Source organism: Athene cunicularia (assembly GCF_003259725.1).
Source record: "Athene cunicularia isolate RWA chromosome 2 unlocalized genomic scaffold, athCun1 chr2_part1, whole genome shotgun sequence".
In the NCBI taxonomy this organism is placed as follows: Eukaryota; Metazoa; Chordata; class Aves; order Strigiformes; family Strigidae; genus Athene; species Athene cunicularia.
Window position 1 is genome coordinate 76,381,206 of NW_020799095.1, and position 21,633 is coordinate 76,402,838.

Here is a 21,633-nt window from a genome sequence, read left to right on the forward strand (position 1 = left end):
AGCACTTGACTATATTGAGCATTCTTGAATGTTGGAAAATTAGAGAAGAGTCATTCAAAAACTGCCCATTTTTCTCCAGTGAAATCCAAACCTGAAGAATTCACTCATTATGGAATAGTTCCAACTTAAAAATTAAAGAATTGGAATACCACACTTGAATCTTTTTTCTACAATTCTCTTGACTTACACATATCACCCAAAAGATCAGACACAAAACTAGTCTGAGTTAACATGATCAGGAGAAGGGACAAAGGACAAGTAGAAGATTAGTGCTGAATTTTCTTAAACAAGCTTAAGTTTTCTTAAATGAAAATGACGGATATTTGGAAAACATCCTAATACATGGAATACACACTTATGTTGCTCTTCTGTTTCTAATAGTCCAACAAGCACACAAGCATATCCACCACAAGATACAGTTTATGCTATGAATGTTTAAAATTACTATACTTAGGCAAGAAATCTACTATAGAAATCATCAAAACCAAGATAAAAAAGTGGGATATAAATTTGTTGACATGGTGAGAATCTGAACTCCTGGTAATAAAAAAGGATATTTTCTTTAAAAACATTAATTTGAACAACACGAAGATCTGACAACTCATACAGATCTTTCTGAAAATATGCATCAAGCTACTTTGTAGAGACACATTCATCATCTATCAGCTTTATTAGTTTTTTTGTTTGATAATGTCAAGTAGCTAAATGAGTAATAGTTAAGCTTTCAGGTGTATGTGAAAAAAAATTTGAGGACACATCACATATGTGATACTATAATGCAACATATTAACTTTTAAAGGAAAACAGAAAAACATACTTGTCTATATGAACACACATGTTTATATAGGCCAAGTTATTTACGCTGACTGCTTAACATTGTGCTAAATGGCTTCCAAAAATACAGTTAGCCTATGCAATGCGAACAGAAGCTGCAAATGCTTCAAAATAGTCTGAAAAGGAAAATGTAGTATACATTACAGAGTAAAACATGCAAGCAAAAGATGAAACAAGTCTTGTTAACTACTTTTTTTGATAATTCAGTAAATTTTTTTTCACAAGACTCACCATGAGAGACCATTCTTTAACCTTCTGAAAAATCACTCTACGACCCTGTGGCATCCAGGCGACCAGCACTGTCACTGCTCGGATAGATAGCCAACAGACATAAAGACCACAAGCAGCTGTGTACAGTTCATGGATTTTGGCAGTCCCCGTCCAAAATGACATTAACCATCGGCCAACAAATACTGAAAACACAAACACTGTTAAATAGAGTAATGCTTTTTGATGTATTAAGGAAGGATGCCTACTGAAAAATACTTACCAAAGTTATTGTTAAATATAAATAGCAGCACATATAGTATTCAGCATGAAACAGTATTTTGGTACTATACCCATAAGGCATGAATGTGTGAAGCACTATGTAAATAGTTATGTAGAAGACGCCAAATACATATGTAGATTTTGTTTTTCCTTTTAGGAAAATTTTAGTACACCAGCAATGTGTTCTGAACTACAGCAAAACAATGCACTGAATACTGCACTATTCAGAGCCTAAACACTAATCTTCAGAACTGCAAAGGCAATAATGGATTAGGGCATAAGCTTGAACTTACATCTTATGAGCTATGTTTGGGTTACTTCACTGCCTCATAATTTAAGACTTACTTAAAAGTGGGGCTTCTGAAGCTCTCCAGCAAAAGTGGCAAACTCATTTGCTACATTTCATTTTTTAATAGTGCTTTGACTCACTAGTATTGTAGTGAAATTATTTTATTTACTACTATTAAAACCATCACAAAATTCGTAAGTGATCTCAACACATTATTGACTTAAGGATCATTAATACAAGGAGGTAAAAAAATGCAGTGGTAAGATGATAGTCAGGTTATAAAATTCTCAGGAGTTCACATCTTAATTTATTCCAAATTATTTAAAAAACCTTCAAAGCACTTTTGATTTGTTTGAAGTACTTATTCATACATATTTGGATAGTGGCATGTATATCACTTCAAAGCCTCATAGTGACCTGTTGTAATGACGCCTTCAGGATATTAAATTAAAGATGATGCTGTACAAGGCCTGGTAACAACCAACATGTTTTCCTTCCCTAAACAGTGAAGCAGGTGCAAGAGTTTTAGTTCTCTCTTTCTCTCAATACTACCACAAGGATTGTCTCAGCACTTGGAGCCCTAGCCTTAAAAGAGAATTATTCTACAGCAAAACAAAGTAAATGTCAATCTCTATCATTTAAATACAGGTATTATCTCTATCATTTAGATGATTAAAATTCTATGATGTACCATTAAAAATGAGACAATTTCTCATGTTCTCTTCTTTTAACTTCAACGATGGTTTTAAAACATCTGCCATTGTTGAGCATGGCAACATGTTGAGTTGTTTTTAATTGCAGTTTTACAGTAACAGACTTACCTGGTAAGGTAAGGCAGATAAGACTAGCAATCAGTAATGTTATGCACATGAAAACAATCAAAAGAAATATCTGAAAGAAGAAAAAAGATAAACAGTTTATTAGAAGGTTACTTAACCAAAGCAAAAAAAACACCCATATAAAAAAAATGTATCATCCTAGAAAGGCAGATAAACTACAATGTTGAAATACCAGCTGATGTTTCACTGGATAAATAACTCAGGAACAAGAAACCTATCCACAGTACACGAAGCACACCTACAGCATTCTGTATTTCTTCTAAGAGTTTACATCAGTTGTCACAACAGTAGAAACATTTGAATCCAGAATGACTGAAGTCCTTTGTTATGTTACATTAAAAAAACAATCTCTACTTCTGCACTGACCAGCACAATGACTCTCAACTAATCCTGAAAGGTTTTCAGCTCTGTATGCCAGATAAGCAAGACAGTGGTTTTATAAGAAAACCTTGCTGATAAAGTTCTTCCAGATGGCCTCGGGTTTATGTGACCAGCAGCTGACAGCAAAGCTGGTGGCTCCTTAGTCAGGCTTACATCTTATCAGAGAATTCCAACGTACTTAAATTCTTTAAATATTTGAATGTCTCAAGCACCATGTGCTATGAAGTTCTGCTTCACTAATCAAAGCCATACAACAAGCCAGGTTACTATGGGAAAACTAACACCTTATCATAACAGATTACTAAGAGAAAGTAAAATCTGTAACACATTTTCCTTGATGAGAGTTTTAGGGATAATGTAGATCAGTCTCATATCTAGGTTGGGATCTTCAGCACTGCTTAAAGGAACAAAAACATCTTGTGATTTTGTAGACTTAGCCTGTGTGAAAAGGGACGATTCCACAATACCCAGTTACTTGCCAGGTGACAGCCACATACCGTCTTTCACACAGAATACTTTATGTAGGGTTAGGAATCCCAAATGACAGAAAGAAGAAAACCAGAGTAGCTGACAACTGGACTGCAGGCAAAGATGCTTCTCAGTGGTAAGAAACACGTGGTGTGACTTGCTTGAGACCAATAACGTCTAAATAGCTACTTAGGGAATGCTGGGGAAACATCAGTCCATGTGGGAATAAACAACACATGAAGGACTAAAACTGATAAGGAGTTTTAAATGCTATACATGGCTGCTTCTCAGATCAGTGAGCAAGAGAATGTAAAAGAAGAGCAGCAACTCTTGACTTGGACCTAAACAATTCACAGGCAGCTAGTCACACATCACAAAAGCACTGACAGTGACTGCAATATATTTGGACTCAAAGATCTTGCAAGGACAGCCCTCCTCTCTCCAAAATCAACCATAATATTATTTAAAAAGAAAAGAGCTAGCTAAATTGAGGACATTTATTAAAAGAATATTGAAAATAGTAGTCAAAAGGAAAAATGCTCAAAGGTGATACATTTAGATACACTGAAGTGAAGGTTTGCCACAAACTCACACTACTAATCATAAAACTTAAAAAAGTCTCCCCAAAGTTGTCAGTGTAAACAGTAAAATAAAAATGGCTTCCAGAAAGATATTTCCAGAAGTTGGAAATAAATCCACGGGGGGGGAAAAAAAAAAAAAAACAAACAGAAATTGGATGAACTCTGGCAAGTGAAATTACAGTAGGACAAGCCAAAATGGATTTTAGAAATAACATACCAAGTCTATGAAATGATAAATTTAATTTCATAGAGGGTTTTTTTTGAAGTATCAACAATAAGGTAGCAAAATCTAAAAATCCTCAAAAGAAAGCTTGCCAGAGAGTTTGTAGGCTCTCCTGACAACTGTGAAAGGAAGGCTAAAGGAAGACAAGGCAGCAGCAGGAAAATTCAACAAATTCTACACATCAGCATTTGTTCTGGAGAGGCTTTGGGAAGTCCCCACAAGATAACATTTATTTAAAAATGTAATGAGTTGGAAGAATTAGATTACCCAGTAAAACTGATGATAGGCTTTTATGTAGAATAATTAAAAATAACCTTTATTTTGCTCAAGATTAACAGTATGTACTTAAATTTTTAAACAAATAATCAAAACCATAATTTTACATGCTTATTTGTAACTGAAATAACATGAAGGATCAGTCCTTATTGATCAATCCATATAGACATGATGGGTGAGTTCTAGTGGAAAAAAATTTATACATAATAAAAACTGAATACAAACTACCTTTAGGTTCTTACAATCTGGCTAAAATGAAAAAAATTAATGAAAGCATAGAGGAGACCAGATGTTTACAACTTTTGTTTTTCTTCTCAAATGCTTAAAATCCCATTTGAAAAAGTAATTAAAATATGATGTTGTTCCATAGCAGAAGTCTGTGTGGGAGATACTTTCCATAAGAGGAACTTAACCAAGTAGAACCAACATCAATACACCAAAAATCACAACTGAAGCACCTACAGTGATCCTGAATGATTCATTGTTTAAAGTGGAACCAGGGACACAGTATCATTTCAGTGAGCTACCATGTGTTTCAGACTGTGCAAGTGCTCATCTTGATGAAAACAATGGAAAGAAATTCAGTTAAATCATCTTCTTTTATTTCTACATTCTGTAGAAGTCTCCAAGAACAACTTAAAACATCCAGATGAATGTAAGTAGACCAGAAGAAAGTGTCTTTGACAACTGAATATTAAACTGCTTAGTTATCGTCACCAGTTCAAGGTTAGCACACCAAATTACTGAAAGCTTATACTATGCAATGGCTAGAGAAGAGATTATTTCAGCACATGTCCTTATCCAGAGGCATCCACAAAACCAAAACAACCCATGCAAAGGTAGTTCTAGAAAGGATTTAATGAGTCCTTAGTTAATACACCCATTCCTTGAAAGCAGCATGTCAGTGAGAATCCACTTTAATCACCTCCTTAGTAGTCAAACAGGGAACTCATTCTAATTAACCTGTCATCCCAGCAACTTCATATGAACTTCACTCAGTCTAAGTAAAAATGTTACAAGTATCACATTTTCTTTAAAAATAACACCATGAAGTCTTATCTGAACTTTCACATATCTAATGCCCTCTGCATATTACCTCAGTTTTCAGCTGGACCAGCTTCCTGTTCCAGCTCATCATGTGTATGCTCTAGCACAGCCATTCATGCTAAGAAGGGAAGGAGAAACTGCTGTGGAAAGACTGGCACCACTCCTTTTAGCAGTAAGCTCATATTTATGCTAGATTAAATTGGTCTCAGTCAGAGCATGCTTTGACTTCCTATTATGACCAAACTGAGGTATGGCAGCAGCTGCTGTAAGAGGGGCAAATTCATTCTGCTTTCCCAGCCTTTTCATCTCTGAGCTACTTACTCCTACTGTTTTTCTCTACAACAATGTTGCAGCTCCTGTGTTCCTGTGGAGAGCCATTTAGAGGGTAAACACAGCAGTGGAGGGAATTAACACCACCCCTCACCCCCCAGAAAAGCTCCAACTTCAAACACTCATAAGCTCAACAGTTGTGAAATCCTAAAATACTTTCAAAATTTGCCTTCAGTTCTACTAGGTTGAGATTTATACTGAAAAAAAGCGTGCTTTATTTTGTACTTTGTTATGAGAATTGTGGCAGATTCAGTATTTTAAGGGAACTTCAGCAGCAAGACTACACTGTTTAACTTTAGCCATTACTTCCATTCTTGAGTTGTCCCTCAAACCACAGTAAATGAGCTGCGTTTAAGTTTATATTTGATTAACTCAGAGTTCTGGTGACAACAAAACAATTTATCTAGTTTGACCTATATATTATTCTAGAGCTTGAAGTATTTGCCAACATTTCCCTTCTAATCATAGGTATTTAGGACTTTCAAGTATTAGAACACCTCTCTGTTTAATACAGATGCAAGAGAAGCTCTTAATTTAATTTCTTAATAAAGCAAAATAGTTTAAAATATACTGCAGCTACAAGACCAAAGTATGCCCTCTTGAAAGCCATGCCTTGTCAGAAACACTCCTTGAACTGCCTGTTTGCTGGCAGTTATTATATTTCTCTCCATTAGGAAAATAAGATGTGAATTAATAGATAATACACAACATGTATGGGATCTGTAAATAAAATGGTAATTGAAATTCTTAAGTTATAGGCTGAAAAAAGCTATATGTGAGAATAACTGTAAATCTACTTTTTAGAAAGATGCAAACTATACAAACACAAAGCAACATGATCCACCATTTGACTTCTGATAACATGGAGGCTAAATCTTTCTTACAAAAAAAGTTTACGCATTTTTCAAATGCCTTTCCCTTTTCTCTCAATGCATTAGATATACCTACCCTGAGCGGGAATTTTAAAGGCCTACGATAAGGCTGAAAACCCACAGGTCCTCCTTGTTGAAGTATGGCTTGGTGGGCTGCATGAAGACCTTCTCCCACAACTGGAATGGCATTATTATTGCGAGCATGCTGGTTGTTAGGCTGCTGGTTTGCATTGTTTTCATTCTCTTCCTGGTCACCAAGTAGGTAAGAATGGAGATCCCTGTAAGAATCAAAATTTCAGTTTTGTTCTGATACGGATGCAAATCTTACAGAAAGACAGGCCTACTCAGAATGAGTACAAGTTGTACAAAAGTTATACTGGAGTACTGGCAGAATCTTGGTAAAGTAAAATAAACCATTTTCTGATAAAGTACTCAGTCGTTCTAAACACAGAATTTATAAGGAAAATGGTAGCGTGGATGCAGATGAGAACAGTAGTAATACAGCCACAAATAAAAATCACTTATCTGTTTGATTGCTTTAAAAATAACATCTGGTATTAAAGTTGCCGTGCATATAAAAGGAAAATTGCATTGATGTTTCAGTTTGTGTAAGCAGGCAGCTCAACTGACAGCTTTTATTTTACTGCTGCTACGTTCTATTGGAAACAATTGCTTTAAACCTCAGTTGGACAACGACAGTACTGTATTGCTGAAGACATGTTTTTGAAAGTACAACCACAGTCTTTCAAGAAGATTCTAAATTGCTTAAAACCTGGTCACAACTTTCTAAGAACATCAATCCAGGAAAAATCAATCTACTTGAAAAAGAATTTTGTTGGTATTTTCTGCACACACTATTAGATATTTATTTAATAGGCATTTATTGCCCAACACCCAATATGAATATTTAGAAGTTAATTTTCCTCAGCTTTAGCAGAATTAAGATGCATGCAGGTATTCTGCTGGCAGACAATGAAATAATTTTCACAGCAGTTTGCTTTTGAAGAAAAGCAGAGGAAATGATTTTCATCTTTGCTCAACTAAAATTGCTGAAGAGATATTTCACAATTGCTCTTAATTGCAAGAGTGCAAAAAGCAAAGCCATTTCTATCATCATCTCCAAAATTCTCTTCTTGCGTCATGCTCAAGCACTACCAAAAACCATGGACAAATTCATTCAAAAAATAACTTTCTAAAATGCAAACTAAGGGAACAGGGGTGGGCAGAGTTTCCATATGAGAAGCTAAAAAAAAATATTTTGGATTGCAGTGGGAGAAAAAGGTCTTTCATTTTTTTTTTCTCAGTCTCACGCATAACTTAGCAAAGAATAAATCTTCATACTAATAGTGCTGCATTGACATGACCCACAATGAGCAAAACATGGTGGGAGAATGCCAATATACTTTGAAGTTAGATTTAAAACTTTATAGAAACAAAGTCAACTTTAATTTTTTCTTGACTAATTTGACAAACAACATACAAAGTAAAAAATAATTTAAGTGCTAGAACTCTGCCTGGCAGTCTAAATGAAAGAAACTCACTTCCTATAATCGTTTACTTCAGCTAGCAAAGATAGTTTTATCCTTCTTTAGAGACTGACCTTTTACCTTTAAAATACCCAATTTAAAAGGCACTCACTTCTTCAGCTTAATGTTCTAAATAATTTTTCCTCACCCCCTTATAGTAAGAAATTCAAAAAGTACACATGAATTTTATTTAGATGATTCATGGAAATGCTCTGCTGACACTTACTTCTTTCATTCTTCCACATAATAGGAAATTAACAAGCTATTAGTTGTATTTTTATAGATTCTTTACTAAGCAAATGCTGTAATAGCATACCAAAAGAATTGCCTGTCAAAGACTAGTCCAGAAGTTAGTAAAACTATTACTTAGATAGTATTTCCATAGGAAATCACTATAGAAGTTTTTCATCATGTATTTATCTGTAAAACAGGTATTAAAGCTACTTGTTGGGATAACTCTCCCGAAAGCATGTTCCTGTCAAGTTAAAAAGCTAAGCTGGACACAATGCTTGTAGTTGATTTTGGCTTTCTGTACTTACAGCAAGTATCCAGCAGTAACGGTCCACGCTCGTACAAGACCTTTCAACCACTGTCTTGTATGTCCTTGTTCTAGTAAAGCTGGAAGCACCACCTGAAGCAATAGGAGCTCTAGGGAAAGTTCACTTACTGGAGCATCACTAGAAACAATGGGAAGAGTAGTAAATCAAACTTAAGGGCCATTCTGATAGTAATCATACTACCACCACCAAAATAAAAAAAATATATTGGATATCAACAGGAAGAATTCTTAAGGTTTTGCAGACATTTTTCCCTATATACTACTCTGAGCACAGGTTAAGCATTCATGAGTGTTTCGGCACTTAGGTGCACAAGAAATTTAAGAAAAAAATGTTGAGAAAGATTATATCAGGGAATATGATTTGCTCTTTTCTTCTATCATTGCTGTACCAACATTATTTAGAAACAGAAAGATACCACTATCATTAAAAAGAAATGCGGTTATGGGTATTCTTTTATTCTTGAAGCAATGATAATCAGAAATGAATGTGAAAAACAAACATGGCAGCACTTCACTATCAAAAAACTGAAGGGTTTTGAGGGCATATAAACACCAAATAATTACCATTAGAGAAACAGCACAAAATGCCTTTTATTTTTCTTAGTAGTTTTTTATTTGACAAATTGTATAATGTATCCATATACTCTACCTTTTCACTTTTCTAGAACAATGAAGTTTAGATTAATTGAAAGCAAACAAAACATACCAAACAATGCCACACTAATGCTGAGAGTGCAAATACACATTTTTCTAGTTAAAGAGAGACTGAAATAACATCTTTCTTACATTAAGTGCTTACCTGTAGAGCATAACATTATATGGGAGAAAATTAGGTAGCAGATACTTAATGATGCGTATAGGAAGCCAGAGCATGAGTAGTACAATTGATCCAAAGACAATCTGCAACAAATAAGTAAAACAAGTTAGTCTGAATAGCAGAAACAACCAAATAGTTTCCCACCCATCTCTGACATGTTTCCTGTGTGTGGTGGGTTAGCCCTGGCTAATAGCCAAACATCTACCCAGCTGCTCACTCATCCCCCTCTCTGGCTGAATGGGGAGAAGATAGAAGGCAGGCAAGAAGACTCATGGAAAGAGATAACGATAGTTTAATAGAGAAAGAAAAAGCTGTGTGCACAAGCAAATCAAATTGGAATTCAGTCACTACTTAACACCAGGAGACAGATGATTAGCATCTTCCTGGAAAGCAGAGCCTTAGCACATGTTAACAGTTGATCAGGAAGACCAACACCATAACCATGAACATCACACAATGTGATATGGTATGGGATACCCCTTTGGTCAGATTGGTTCAGCTGTCCCAGGTATACCACCCTCCCAACCCCCAGCTTATTCACTGGAACAGTGAGTGAGCAGGGCAGAGCAGGATAAAGAAAAAGCCATGACACTGTGCAAGTACTGTTCAGACATAGCCAAACCAGCTGTGTGTTAGCAACACTTCCATCCCCTAAACAAAGTGCAGAAGGACATGGTCTACCATGAAGAAAATTAACTCCGTCCCAGGCAGATCAATACACTGCGATGCCCTCACCAAATAGGACTACAGCTGAACAAGCACTGACTAGCCAGCTGACAGTTAGGATAATGTCAGACAGTTATACTTTCTTTCCCCTCCCCCAAGCACCAGGATTACTAATTTTCCTCTCTTTTCTTCGCAGCTAAGTTTTCAAGCAACTTGTAGAAGCCTCAAAAGATCTTTCAGTTTTTATTTGCTCACATTTTAAATTGGCTGAAAGATCAAAATTTAGTAGAAGAGATCAGGTGCATGAAGATCCTGCACTTCCATAAAACCCTGTTTCGTTAAGGAACCAGATTAAAAATTAAGTATATTTTAAACACATTCTTACATTTCATATAAATGCACCACCAGAGACTAAAAATAAAAGTGTTTAACTATATGAAGAAGAAAAATAAAATCTCATTCTTCTTGAAATGTGATAGTTTATGTACTGCACAAGAAATTTCTTAAAAATATTGAGAAAGAAACACAAGTTGAAAAGTGAGACTTGTTTCTGAAACAATAACCTGTAAATGATTGCTATTCTGGGTCCCATATTCTAGCATGAGGCCAGTAAAAGTTCTGAATTAATTAGCTAAGCAAATCAAAAGTTCAAGTAACTGCCAGTTCCAGCACAATCTGAGAACATATCTTTGAGACCTTTAGGCACAAGCACACTGCTGCTTCTACTTGGGCCACCTGCTGTGATACAGTTTCAAGCAGCTAAAGCATTATGATTATCTAAGGAGAAAATACTCTGAAAGGTGGACAAGTCAGCTCCTCTCATGTACTGAAGGGCTCTCTAATAGAACTAAGATTTCTCTATGAGCTTTCACTGCTCAAAGCACTTTAGGTGTTTAATACAGTATGTCAAATAATAATGTTTCTCATGTGTGTCAGTTTCCACAGTTGATGTGACATTTATGTCAAAAACAGCCTTCTCTTACTGTATGCTAGGCAAACTTCAGATAAACAAGCAAAAAACTTTCACTGTTTTCAATATCTTACCACAATAATTTGGAAACAGACACCACCGGCTAGATCAGCATAATACAATCCAAAACACTCTACCTCTGCTGTACTGCTTTAACTGAATTGGACACACAATGTTTACTGCAATAATAGGAGCTTCATGAAAAAGTTACCCAAGTTACAATATCCATAATAATAAATACTTTTCTGTACACACAAACATTTACTGTGATTTGCATAAGGAGAAGACACCACAGAAAAATTGTTTTAGAAGGGACATTCTAGAAGTAAACTACACCAGCTCCCTACTCTGAGCAGATGCTGTTACGTGAGGTTGCTCAGAACCTCATCGACTTGAGTTTTGATTATCTCAAAAGACATAGAATCTGTTGGCAATCTGTTTCAGTGTCTAATCACCTCCATGGTGAAAATGTTTTACCTTAAATATGTGGTAGCATATGTGTGAGCTAACATATGAAATAAACAAATTGTTGAGAAAAGTTCTTACCACTGATAAGATAAACCTCCTGAGATGTCTATAAATGGGCAAGTGAATCATTTCCTGCACAGGGTTGAAGTCTGGATCATTCAAATTCCTGAGAAACCATAAGACACCAGGTCTCAATACCTGAAGTAAGAAATAGAGAACAATATATAAAGAAAAAGTTATATTTGTATTCTTTTTTATTTTAGATAAGACTGCTGCAGCAAATAAGTTTTAAACACAACAAGGGCATTTGTTGAACAAGTTTCCACAAAATGGTACAGAAATAGAATGAAGAAGCATCAATATAGAAAAGTAGAATCAGTAACAAATTACAAATTTAACTTTTAAATATTAATCAAACAACTGAAATGTATTTAGATTCATTTGAAGGCAACACCCATGTCTAAGGGCTCTTTGTAAACTAAAAATCTCTAAGTAAAATACACTCTCGATCATCATTTCTCACTGTAGTATCAGTGTTACCCTTTCTGCATAAAGTTGAAATTCAATATACACATACAAAACACAGTAGCAGCAATACCCACACATGAAAGATTTAACTAACATTTCAACACTCAAACTTCGCTAACTATGTTACATACCAGTCTTGTTCTTACAGACTTACCTCTCTCAGTAAAAGAATGAAGGATGCAAAATAAAAGACGTAAACCATTCCAACTAACCAGTGCAGAAACATTGTGGTACCTGGGGCAGACTGAAAGCTCAATTCTCTATCTTTCAGAGTGGCATCAAACATCTCCTAGAAAGTAAGTAATAAACAAACATGAATAATGCTTGGCAAACCTCCACATTTATTCACTTTGTTTACCCTAGGTCATATATACTGCTAGACTTTTAAATTAATTGTCTGTCTTGTGCTAATGCATAAATAATTATAGTATTTAATTAGAAAAAAGGGAATAATTTACAGAACAGCAAATACAGATTAATTTCTGATCAATTTATTTCTTCTGACAGAAAGTTCAAATAAAGTGGCACTGTGATGGAAGCAAATTCCCTTAAGTAAAATTCTATTTCTACTAAGGCTAGAAGAAATTAATTTCCACCATTTGAAATAAATCACTTTTTTTTTTGCAGGACAGAAAAACTGTTGTTCTCAATTCCAAGCAAACACAGAATGTATCTTGTCCAAAACAGAAAGAGATTGGACAACTATTAAAATATGAAGTCATTACCATTTCACATAAGATGGCTATAGTTATAGTTTGCCTATAAGCAAGTTCATTATCACAGTGGTCTTGTAAATGCAGTAAAAAGGATTAGGAACTTATTATTTTAATAACAGCATGTTAATTTGTATTTAGTAACAAACAAAATTAGCATTAAGCAGTACCTAAAACCCCTCTTTCCCTGTGGAAACACAGTGTTTATAAAAACAGAAGAGTGCTATTGAGTTCCTTCTCAACAACCCTCTTCTCAGAAATTTTTTTCCTTTAACTGTTAAAAAAGATTTTACTCCATTTATTTCCATTCTTACCAAAGAGCATATATCCAGCCACCAGCCACAGATGAGAGGAAACACACCAATTTCAACCACCACTAACAAGGAAACCTTTAAGAAAATAAGAGAAAATAACATCTCACTAATTTAACAGAAAATGCTAAGAAAACTATAATGTTAAATTGAGACTTTTTTTGCTACACACACAAAAATAGGGATTACCTTGACAACAATATAGCAAACTCCTAATAAACGACGTGATCGCTGGAACTTAACAAGTGCTGCCAAACCCTGAATAGTTTTGTCAAGAAAATAACACTGAAGAATACTTTATCGCATAGTATGATGAATATGAAATACTATATTATGTGGCTTTAGCAACAGGAAAGTTTATAAAAGACAAAAGTGAAATAGGAAGTACATGTTTCATTGGGACTCTGTTTTCAAAATCCACAATCTGATGTGCTGGATAACACCCCCAAACATGCATTTAAAATAAATGATTAAATAAGTAATATTACCACCCTTCTTAAATTAAGCACTCAATAAATAATCTAAGCAATAAACAGCTGCCTTTGAAAACATCTGACACAAGTAAGCAAGTGCCTACCTTAAAATGCTAGCTTTCCTTTTCATGCAGTCTGAAATGAATTCTCACCTTTTCCAAGAAAAGCTGGATGCATATTACAGTTTGGGCATTTGTTTTGTTGTCTTTTAAGAGGCAAAACAGAGACAAGCACTGTTTTACCACCTTTGCACTGCATTCTGGTATAGTGCTGTCTAAAGTTGATGTACTCCTCTGTGTACTCTTGAACAGAAAACTGCTAAAAAATGTTTATTTTTTTCAAATTGAAGTTGGTGTAGTACCTTTACAAACACGCAGCTAGAATGTAGACCTTTTACGCGAGACCAAATCATTCTAGCTTTCAGGACTCTGCCATTACTTAATTTTCTCTGTGATAATGAGGGTTATCACCTGAAAGAAACCCTTGCTGCAAACTCTCAGTGGTTCAGAGACATAAAAGAGAAACTGAAACCATCCACACTAAAGATCTGACAGGATCAAAAAGATGTGAATAAATTTCCTATAGTACCTTACATATTTTCATAATCCCATTTCTCTTTACACTGCAACTATGTAGCTCACAGAAATAAAGTAAGGACAGTGAGGAAAAAACAATTGTTGTATGCTCTTCCCAGACAGTCCTTCAAAATCTGCTTGGAGGCCTTCAAACAGTCATAAAAACCTATGATTTTGTGTTGTTCAACATGTGCAAGAGTTCTGAAGAATGCAGTCACACTGAAAATTTTTAAACATCCAAGAGAAGAGACCTTCTCTTCTAATTTTACCAAAAGAGCATAGCAAACCAGTAAATTAATTGCAACTGCATCTTGCCTGTGCCTCCTCAAAAATATAACCAGAAAAATGATTCATATGTAAAATCTGAACCAGAGAACTACTGACAAAAGGATACATGACAAACAATAAGAGTCACCGCTAGCAGAACATATCCAACTATAGTTGTAATCAGGCCTTCAAAGTGAGAAGCTTGAACCTGGAGGGGAAGAGGAAAAAAAGGGAAAGTTTATCAATCTTCTAAAGAGAACATCTCTATTTTATGTCATTAAGATAAATTCTAAATATCAACTCTTCTAGAAGAATTACAAGTTTCTTTAGTTTTTACATATTTTAGTAATCTACTGGTTTTTTGGTATCTCCATCAGGAGTAGAAAATGTTTACATTTTACTGGAAAAGTCTAACAACTACTTTCTTCAAACATGAAACAACCTCTATATATGAAACAAAATGTGTCACCTTATACTGCCTCACTACCTCCTAGCTTTCCATAGTTAATATTACTATTAACTATTTAGTAATAGTTAATAGTAATATTAACTAAGAAAATTAATCAGTACAGAAATTAAAAATGTACATGTGACACTTTTTGTACATGAGGAACAAAAAAGGCTGTTAAGAACAAAAAAAACCCCAAACCAAACAAAAATGTATGCATTTTTTGTAAAAGGTTTCCCTCTCTCCTGAAATGTAAATAATGGAGGAAGTGGGAAAGTGTGAGAGAACATTTTTGATCATAGATTAGAAAGGGTTTGAGGAGGAAAAAAAAAAAAAAAGAGATACACTCTAGGTTACTTCTGCAATCATGAATAAGAGTGGAAGGATGCTGCAAAGAAATTGTGATTAAATAAATAGTGGCAGTTTTTTCATTCTGAAATTACAAAACAGTACTTACATATTCCTCAAAGCCCAAGCCAACAATGGAGAAGTGACCAATATGGTACGGACAAAATGCTGCATAACATAAGCAGAAAGAAAGGGAAAAAAGGCCATGAAAACTGCAAAATGGATCATATTTGCAGGATGTGTATTGTAACATGGCAATTATTCTACCTCTCATCAATTTTGTGAAAATAACTAACAAAAATTTCTGTGCAAATTATTTGCAAGTGTTATATTGCTATAATTTTACAACCAGTGAAAAATCAGGTCAGAGTTCACACTGAAAGACTACAACAATATAAAACTATATAGAAAAAGGGAGAGTCTTTTCCTTCTTAGTTCATCTTGCTGTGCGTAAATTAGTTCAATTTCTCAGTTGTACATACTAGGGGGGCATTGGACTCAGACTGCTGTAGGAATTAGTTCTGTATATTCATTTTTTCCCATGCACTAAAAGACTTAGGTAGCCATTTTACATCTTGGTCAGATGGGACTTGTTTTAGCAAGGTTTCCGTTTTAATGCTTTAACTTATAAGAATACTGTGAAAAACGCAAGCCCTACAGAAATTTGCAAAGGGAAGAAAAGATGACGTAGAGAAAGACAATGCTCCAGTGAAGGGATAAGGAGCAACTGCAAGGTCTTTTACTTCAAATTAATGTACTAAGAATTGTCATCGTTCCTGAGAACTCACTCTTGCCAATGCTGAGGTCTCAGGTGGAATGAATTAAAAACCACAGCACTTTCCCTATTTTTTGACACCTGTGTATTTGCAACAGGATTAAGTAGTTGTTTTAACTCACTGTGGTATTCTAACCAAGCTATGAAGGACTACAGAATTCAACATGACTTTCCTACAGGAGTAGAGGGAGTCAATAGGAAGTAGAAGGGCTGCAGTAACTGCAAGCTTTTATTTTCAGCTATAGTGTCTTCACTGTATCACAATAATCCACTCTGGGGACTACTGCAGACTAAACATACCCTCAAATGAAAAACCTGATGATTTTCTCTCTTCTTCTCATTTCCACATAACCAATATGTAAAAAAAAAATAGAAAAGACTTAGCAGGACCCATATTACCCCAATCAATGATCAGAAAGTTTTATGTCCCTTTCACATAAATCAGCAGTTACCGGGAATAGCACAAACATAAAAGATAAATGGCAGATATAAGCTTTTCCTGCCCAGTAAGAAGAGAAGCAAGATAAAAAACAGAGAAAAAAATCACACTCACAACTCCTATAAACAATATCTTTTCGACAGTGTTGTGCACTGTAATCTCATAAATTTATCAGGTTTTTTAAAATAAGTTTATTTAAAAATTTCTAATAGATCCCTTTTGATAAAAAGCACAAAGGAGTACAAACCCCTCTGAGTACTAAAATGAGTTATAAAAAACATGAATTAAGTTGAACTTAATTAACTTGTCTAAGAAAACATCATAGGAGAATTTCTGGACCAGTAATTAAGGTTCCAAATGCCTTCCTTCTCTTTTATCTTCTAGAAAGTACCTCCTGTGACATTTGAACTCATCAGGACTGTAATTATGAATAACAAGAGATTTTGCAGTTGTAAATTAGACAGTATTACTTAGTGGGAAAGATAGTAAAAACAGGGTTGAGAGGCACAATTCCCAGATCTTCTGCTCACTTGCTTGGGAATGTCATTCCAGTTCTCTTTACTTGTTAAAGCACACTTAGAGCTACTGAAAACATCTATACGACAACCATATTAATTCTTATTATTCACTTGTTATTGAATTTAAATGAAGGATTTAAAGATTTCATATTTATTATCTACTTATTAAAAAAGCCTAAATTTTATAGCAGCTAAAAGACCTAATTAACTTCTGATAACTACAGATTAAAATAGACTAATTATCAGAAAAATAATTAAAGCATTTTACAACTCTTAGTAGAACAGTTATAGTTTTTTGTGAATTAGATATACATGATAACTCTTTTTATTTTCTTTTGGTCTGCTGATTTGTTTCCATAACTAGATGCTAAAATCTTCAGTATTGTGAGCTTTACTTTGTAATCAAAAAATTCTTATCTACAGTATGACTTCAGTTTTTAAATCTCAAACTCTTCTGCCAAGAAAGACCACTCAAAAAACCAAAGCAACCTAACCAATCCCTTTCTAAACTACTAATTCAGACCAAGTGAAATTTTGTGTCCAGTATCTCTTCTTGTGCGTAAAATGCTCTATCTTGTCACTAAGATGCTGCTGCTTCTGCACACAATTGCATCAAATTAACAACACTAATGAGCTCAAGCAACATAATCCAAAAGCCTCTGTTAGCAGCTAACAGGCAAAATTGAGGCACAGGGAAGAGCTGTTATTCTCCCATGTCACTCAACAAATGTAAGGTACAATAAATAAAAATAAAAAAAGAACCTGAATCATAGTCTAATGACTCTCAGGAGGATCAAAAAAAAAATTTTCTAAATTTGTTACCCTCCTTCCTACAGTAAAACCCGAGTAGAAATGCAGAGTTACCCTAAATATTTTTAAGCAGTAAATACAAAATTGGAATTCCAGAAACTCTCTACAGGGATCTTACTGCTAATTACAATAAGGCAGGCATTTTACCCTTTACTTTTAGGGTTGAAATGACTGAGAAATATGTACCTACAGTTTGGGATTTTTTTTTTTTTTTTGACATGTTTTGACAAGTTTATGTCCTGGAAATTTTCCTAGCGCTAATTATACACAGAATCAGAACATTCCTATCTTGTACAAGAAATAGAAAGAGTCTTGCAAACATTTAAAGCTGCAGTTAAGCTTCAGCATCTACAGGAAGGAGAAAGGAAAGCAAAATAAAAACACACCACTGATTAGAATGTACTGTTTTCTAAAATGTAAGCAAGTCTAATTTTATGAACTAAGGAAAGTTGTTCCACAGCAATTCTGGACACAAAATGAAAGTACATTTGACAACATACGCATCAGCTACATTCTTGTGTATCCCGTCCCTCCCAATTTTGACCTCCAAAAATAGATTCTTGATGGAAAAAGTCATTTAACTATATACCTAGTGAAAACTGTAAGGAGAAAAAAAAAAAATCCTAGCTATTCCTGAAAGTACTGTGTTTGCTCATAAATTAAATTCCAGGAGGCCTGTCCTTTAATTTAACAGTATTCCAAAAAAGTATTATTTTCTGTGCTTTGGTTGACACTATTAAGCTTTTGGTAGATTTCCTATTTTAAACCTGTTCACTTAAAAGAAATTAAAATTACAAAACTAAAAGCAATAAAGATTAATTATTCATATTCCCAGTTAGCTTGTGGTTCCATTTTTAGATATCACAGCTTCATTTTTAACCAAGAGAACAGCCTTAAAAATAACCTGCATTATCACCTCACAATGAAGGATCTTTTTAAAACCTAAGAGCAAATGATACTTACCAAACACAAGTATGAACAACGTATTTAAAGATACCACCCAAAAGACATGTTCCTGCAAGGAGTATGAGGGAAGGAGGGAGGAAGACGACAAGGAAACAGTACAATCAATCATTTAAATAAGTGACTTTACTTTTATATCTAAACTTCTTATTTCAACTGCCTATTATTACTGGAACTTGCACATCTCATGTTAGAACCAAGAAATTTGCTCTAACACGAAGACCAACATGCAGGACAGATTATGAAAGCATGTGATTATGTTCATGGACATTTACCTAAATAAGATCATCTGTACTTGCTTTAACACTATTTTGTAAAAGAACCTTTTATTTTAAAATCAATACAAATAGTTATACACTTAAAAATAAGTACATGAAATGTATGTAGATACTTGTTTTATAAACAAGCAAATGTTCACCTGAACTTTTAATAATTAAGACTTTGTCATTAAAAAACATTAACAAAACTGTCAGCTCTCACTCTAGAAATGACAGCACATTTCTATTTTTTAGTATTACTTTTAACTAAGATGTAAACTCAGCCACAAGTACACTGAAATTTTATTTTCTTATATTAATATTTAATTAGGTCAATCATGACATAATAAGCTACATTATTTTAAACATGAGATATTACCTTAAAATATGAGACATTTTATTTCAGACACAAGACATTTATACACTACAGTATCTAATAAACATACTCTTATTTAAGAATTATATTTCTTTCACACATTAAATAACATACAATTAATACTGCTGGAAGATAGCACAGATCTTTTTTCATTTTTATAAATGACTTCTCTTTCTAAAAAAAAAAGTGATCTGGCAGATGATACCCTATAATGTTGCTGGGATGGGTTAAAGTTTTGTTGCCATTGACTCTCTACACTCTCTCCCCCTGACCCTGAAGTCAGAGTGAGACATCTCCAGAGACAGGAAGGATGGGCAGAGCAGTTTCAAATAAACGATTATAACAAAACCCACAAGAAGATATGCATTATATATGTAAGAGTTTGTCAGGGAGATAATCAACACAGGTTCACCCACAAACAAGTGTTAAAAAGCCAATAGCCTTTTTAGGAGTGCTTTGCTATATTATCAGAATCATCTTTTAAATTGGTTCCAAAAATCTTTATAAGTGCTTCATAAGACAGACTGACTATTGTGAAAAGTTTTAAAAAAATATCTGCTACTGATATCAATTAAAATCATATTCAAGAAGGGAAAAATTTCAAGGAGGAACAAGAAAAATCCAAACCCTAACTGAAGTCAAGAAACATAAATTAATATCTTACATTTTAAAATGTAGTCTACACTAAAAATTCACTAGTGGTGTTATTGTGGCATTAGGGCAAATCAGAGAGGTCTCAATAAGGACACTATTTTAATCATAAAGATCAAAATTTAAGGCTAGAACAGATATTTTCAGTGTATGTTTTTTTAAAGGGTCTAACTTTGATTTACAGTTGCAGTATGTGACCCAAAGTTACCTATGTCTCTTAAGAAATTCCACTTTTATGTTACAAACACACACACACAACTCCACTCTGTGAAACTCCTAACAAACACTGTTTGAACATGGTATCATGTGACAGTCTCTTTAAAGAATACGTATAGTATGAAAATAGGGACTTCAAATAGAACAATGTAATTTTTAAAAATACAGTTTCCTTTTAAAGTAGTCTTCTATAGAAATTGTTGAAATGCAGGATTTTACTTACTAAAAAAACCAGAGATCCATCAAGTCCAAGCATCTGTGAAGGTAAGTTAATTTACTTATCAGAAAAACCAAGCAACACTCATCTAAAATAAGTCTCATAGAAGCCTCTTTCACACTAACTTTTAATGTTCAAATGAGTCAAAAGCTTTTTTTTATTGCTCAACCAACAGAACCTGGACATAAATTCTTAACGATGAAGATACAATCTAAGTTCTTGTTCAACACAGTAAACTCAATTGATCAAAGCTGATACACATGTGGAATATCTTAATACACATATATTTATATATGGCAAGCCAAACATATAATCAATTAATTTATAGGCTATTTCTCTCCAAGACTTTGAAGACTGACAAAGATTTTGTATTTGCAAAAGATTTTAGCGGTCGAACTCTTATTTAAAAACATGCTTAAACAACTCATTATTAATATACAAGAGCAAGTGGGGGGTTTGCTTCCTAATTACAAAGTATTAGTTTTATGTTGCACTGAGAAAAGTCAAAGGTTAATATTTTACTTTCAAAGTATAAAAGCAACTAGTAACAAGATAATGTTGCTACACTGTATGTTAAGTTTAGAACAGAATTGGTTTACAGCTAGGGAAGACAGGACACAAATCCTCTATCACTGCACAGCTGTTACCAGGAGAGTCCACAGATGAGCCAAAAATAGAGCATCTATTAAAAAAAAAAAAGAAATCTCTCCTTTCCCCCCACTTAAAGGATTTCTTACTATTTGAATCAAGATATTCCTACTCCATGATTACTGGTAAAGTACCAGGTTCAAGGCTACTTTGTACCAGGATTTTGCACTAAGTTCCAAGATGTTGAAGCTGTACATATTTTATGAAGTAAAGCAAAATACAAATATTTGTGAAAACTCAGAAAGCTTGCATGCTATTTTCACAAGATGAAATAGCAGAAAAACCTACCCCAGTTTTGATATTAAATGCCAAGCAGATGTCTATTGGCTATGCAAGCACATAGAACTGGAAAGGGTTATGAGATTTTGCTAAAACTAATTTCTATATTAGTGGAGAAGCATCAAAATATTTTCAATCAGGAGTACATCAACATTTCCCAGCAGTAAACTGGGTTCAGAAATATAA

General features: G+C 34.2%; 1 protein-coding gene across 5 annotated transcripts in view; it reads right to left on the minus strand.

Annotated features, from left to right (window-relative positions):
• Nucleotides 1–21,633, minus strand: part of MARCH6 (membrane associated ring-CH-type finger 6) — a 67,083-nt gene that overhangs the window by 10,091 nt on the left and 35,359 nt on the right. For 2 of the 5 annotated variants that reach the window (XM_026842229.1, XM_026842224.1), the window contains 14 exons: nucleotides 20,527–20,559; nucleotides 18,804–18,855; nucleotides 16,374–16,406; nucleotides 15,408–15,466; nucleotides 14,630–14,710; nucleotides 13,377–13,445; nucleotides 13,191–13,265; nucleotides 12,318–12,452; nucleotides 11,714–11,833; nucleotides 9,514–9,614; nucleotides 8,695–8,832; nucleotides 6,706–6,907; nucleotides 2,434–2,503; nucleotides 1,066–1,262 (listed from right to left, as the gene is read on the minus strand). In XM_026842229.1, the coding sequence (XP_026698030.1) occupies nucleotides 1,066–1,262; nucleotides 2,434–2,503; nucleotides 6,706–6,907; nucleotides 8,695–8,832; nucleotides 9,514–9,614; nucleotides 11,714–11,833; nucleotides 12,318–12,452; nucleotides 13,191–13,265; nucleotides 13,377–13,445; nucleotides 14,630–14,710; nucleotides 15,408–15,466; nucleotides 16,374–16,406; nucleotides 18,804–18,855; nucleotides 20,527–20,559 (1,365 nt within the window). The remainder of the gene's footprint in view (nucleotides 1–1,065; nucleotides 1,263–2,433; nucleotides 2,504–6,705; nucleotides 6,908–8,694; nucleotides 8,833–9,513; nucleotides 9,615–11,713; nucleotides 11,834–12,317; nucleotides 12,453–13,190; nucleotides 13,266–13,376; nucleotides 13,446–14,629; nucleotides 14,711–15,407; nucleotides 15,467–16,373; nucleotides 16,407–18,803; nucleotides 18,856–20,526; nucleotides 20,560–21,633) is intronic. The other 3 variants (XM_026842225.1, XM_026842227.1, XM_026842226.1) reach the window with 3 other exon arrangements.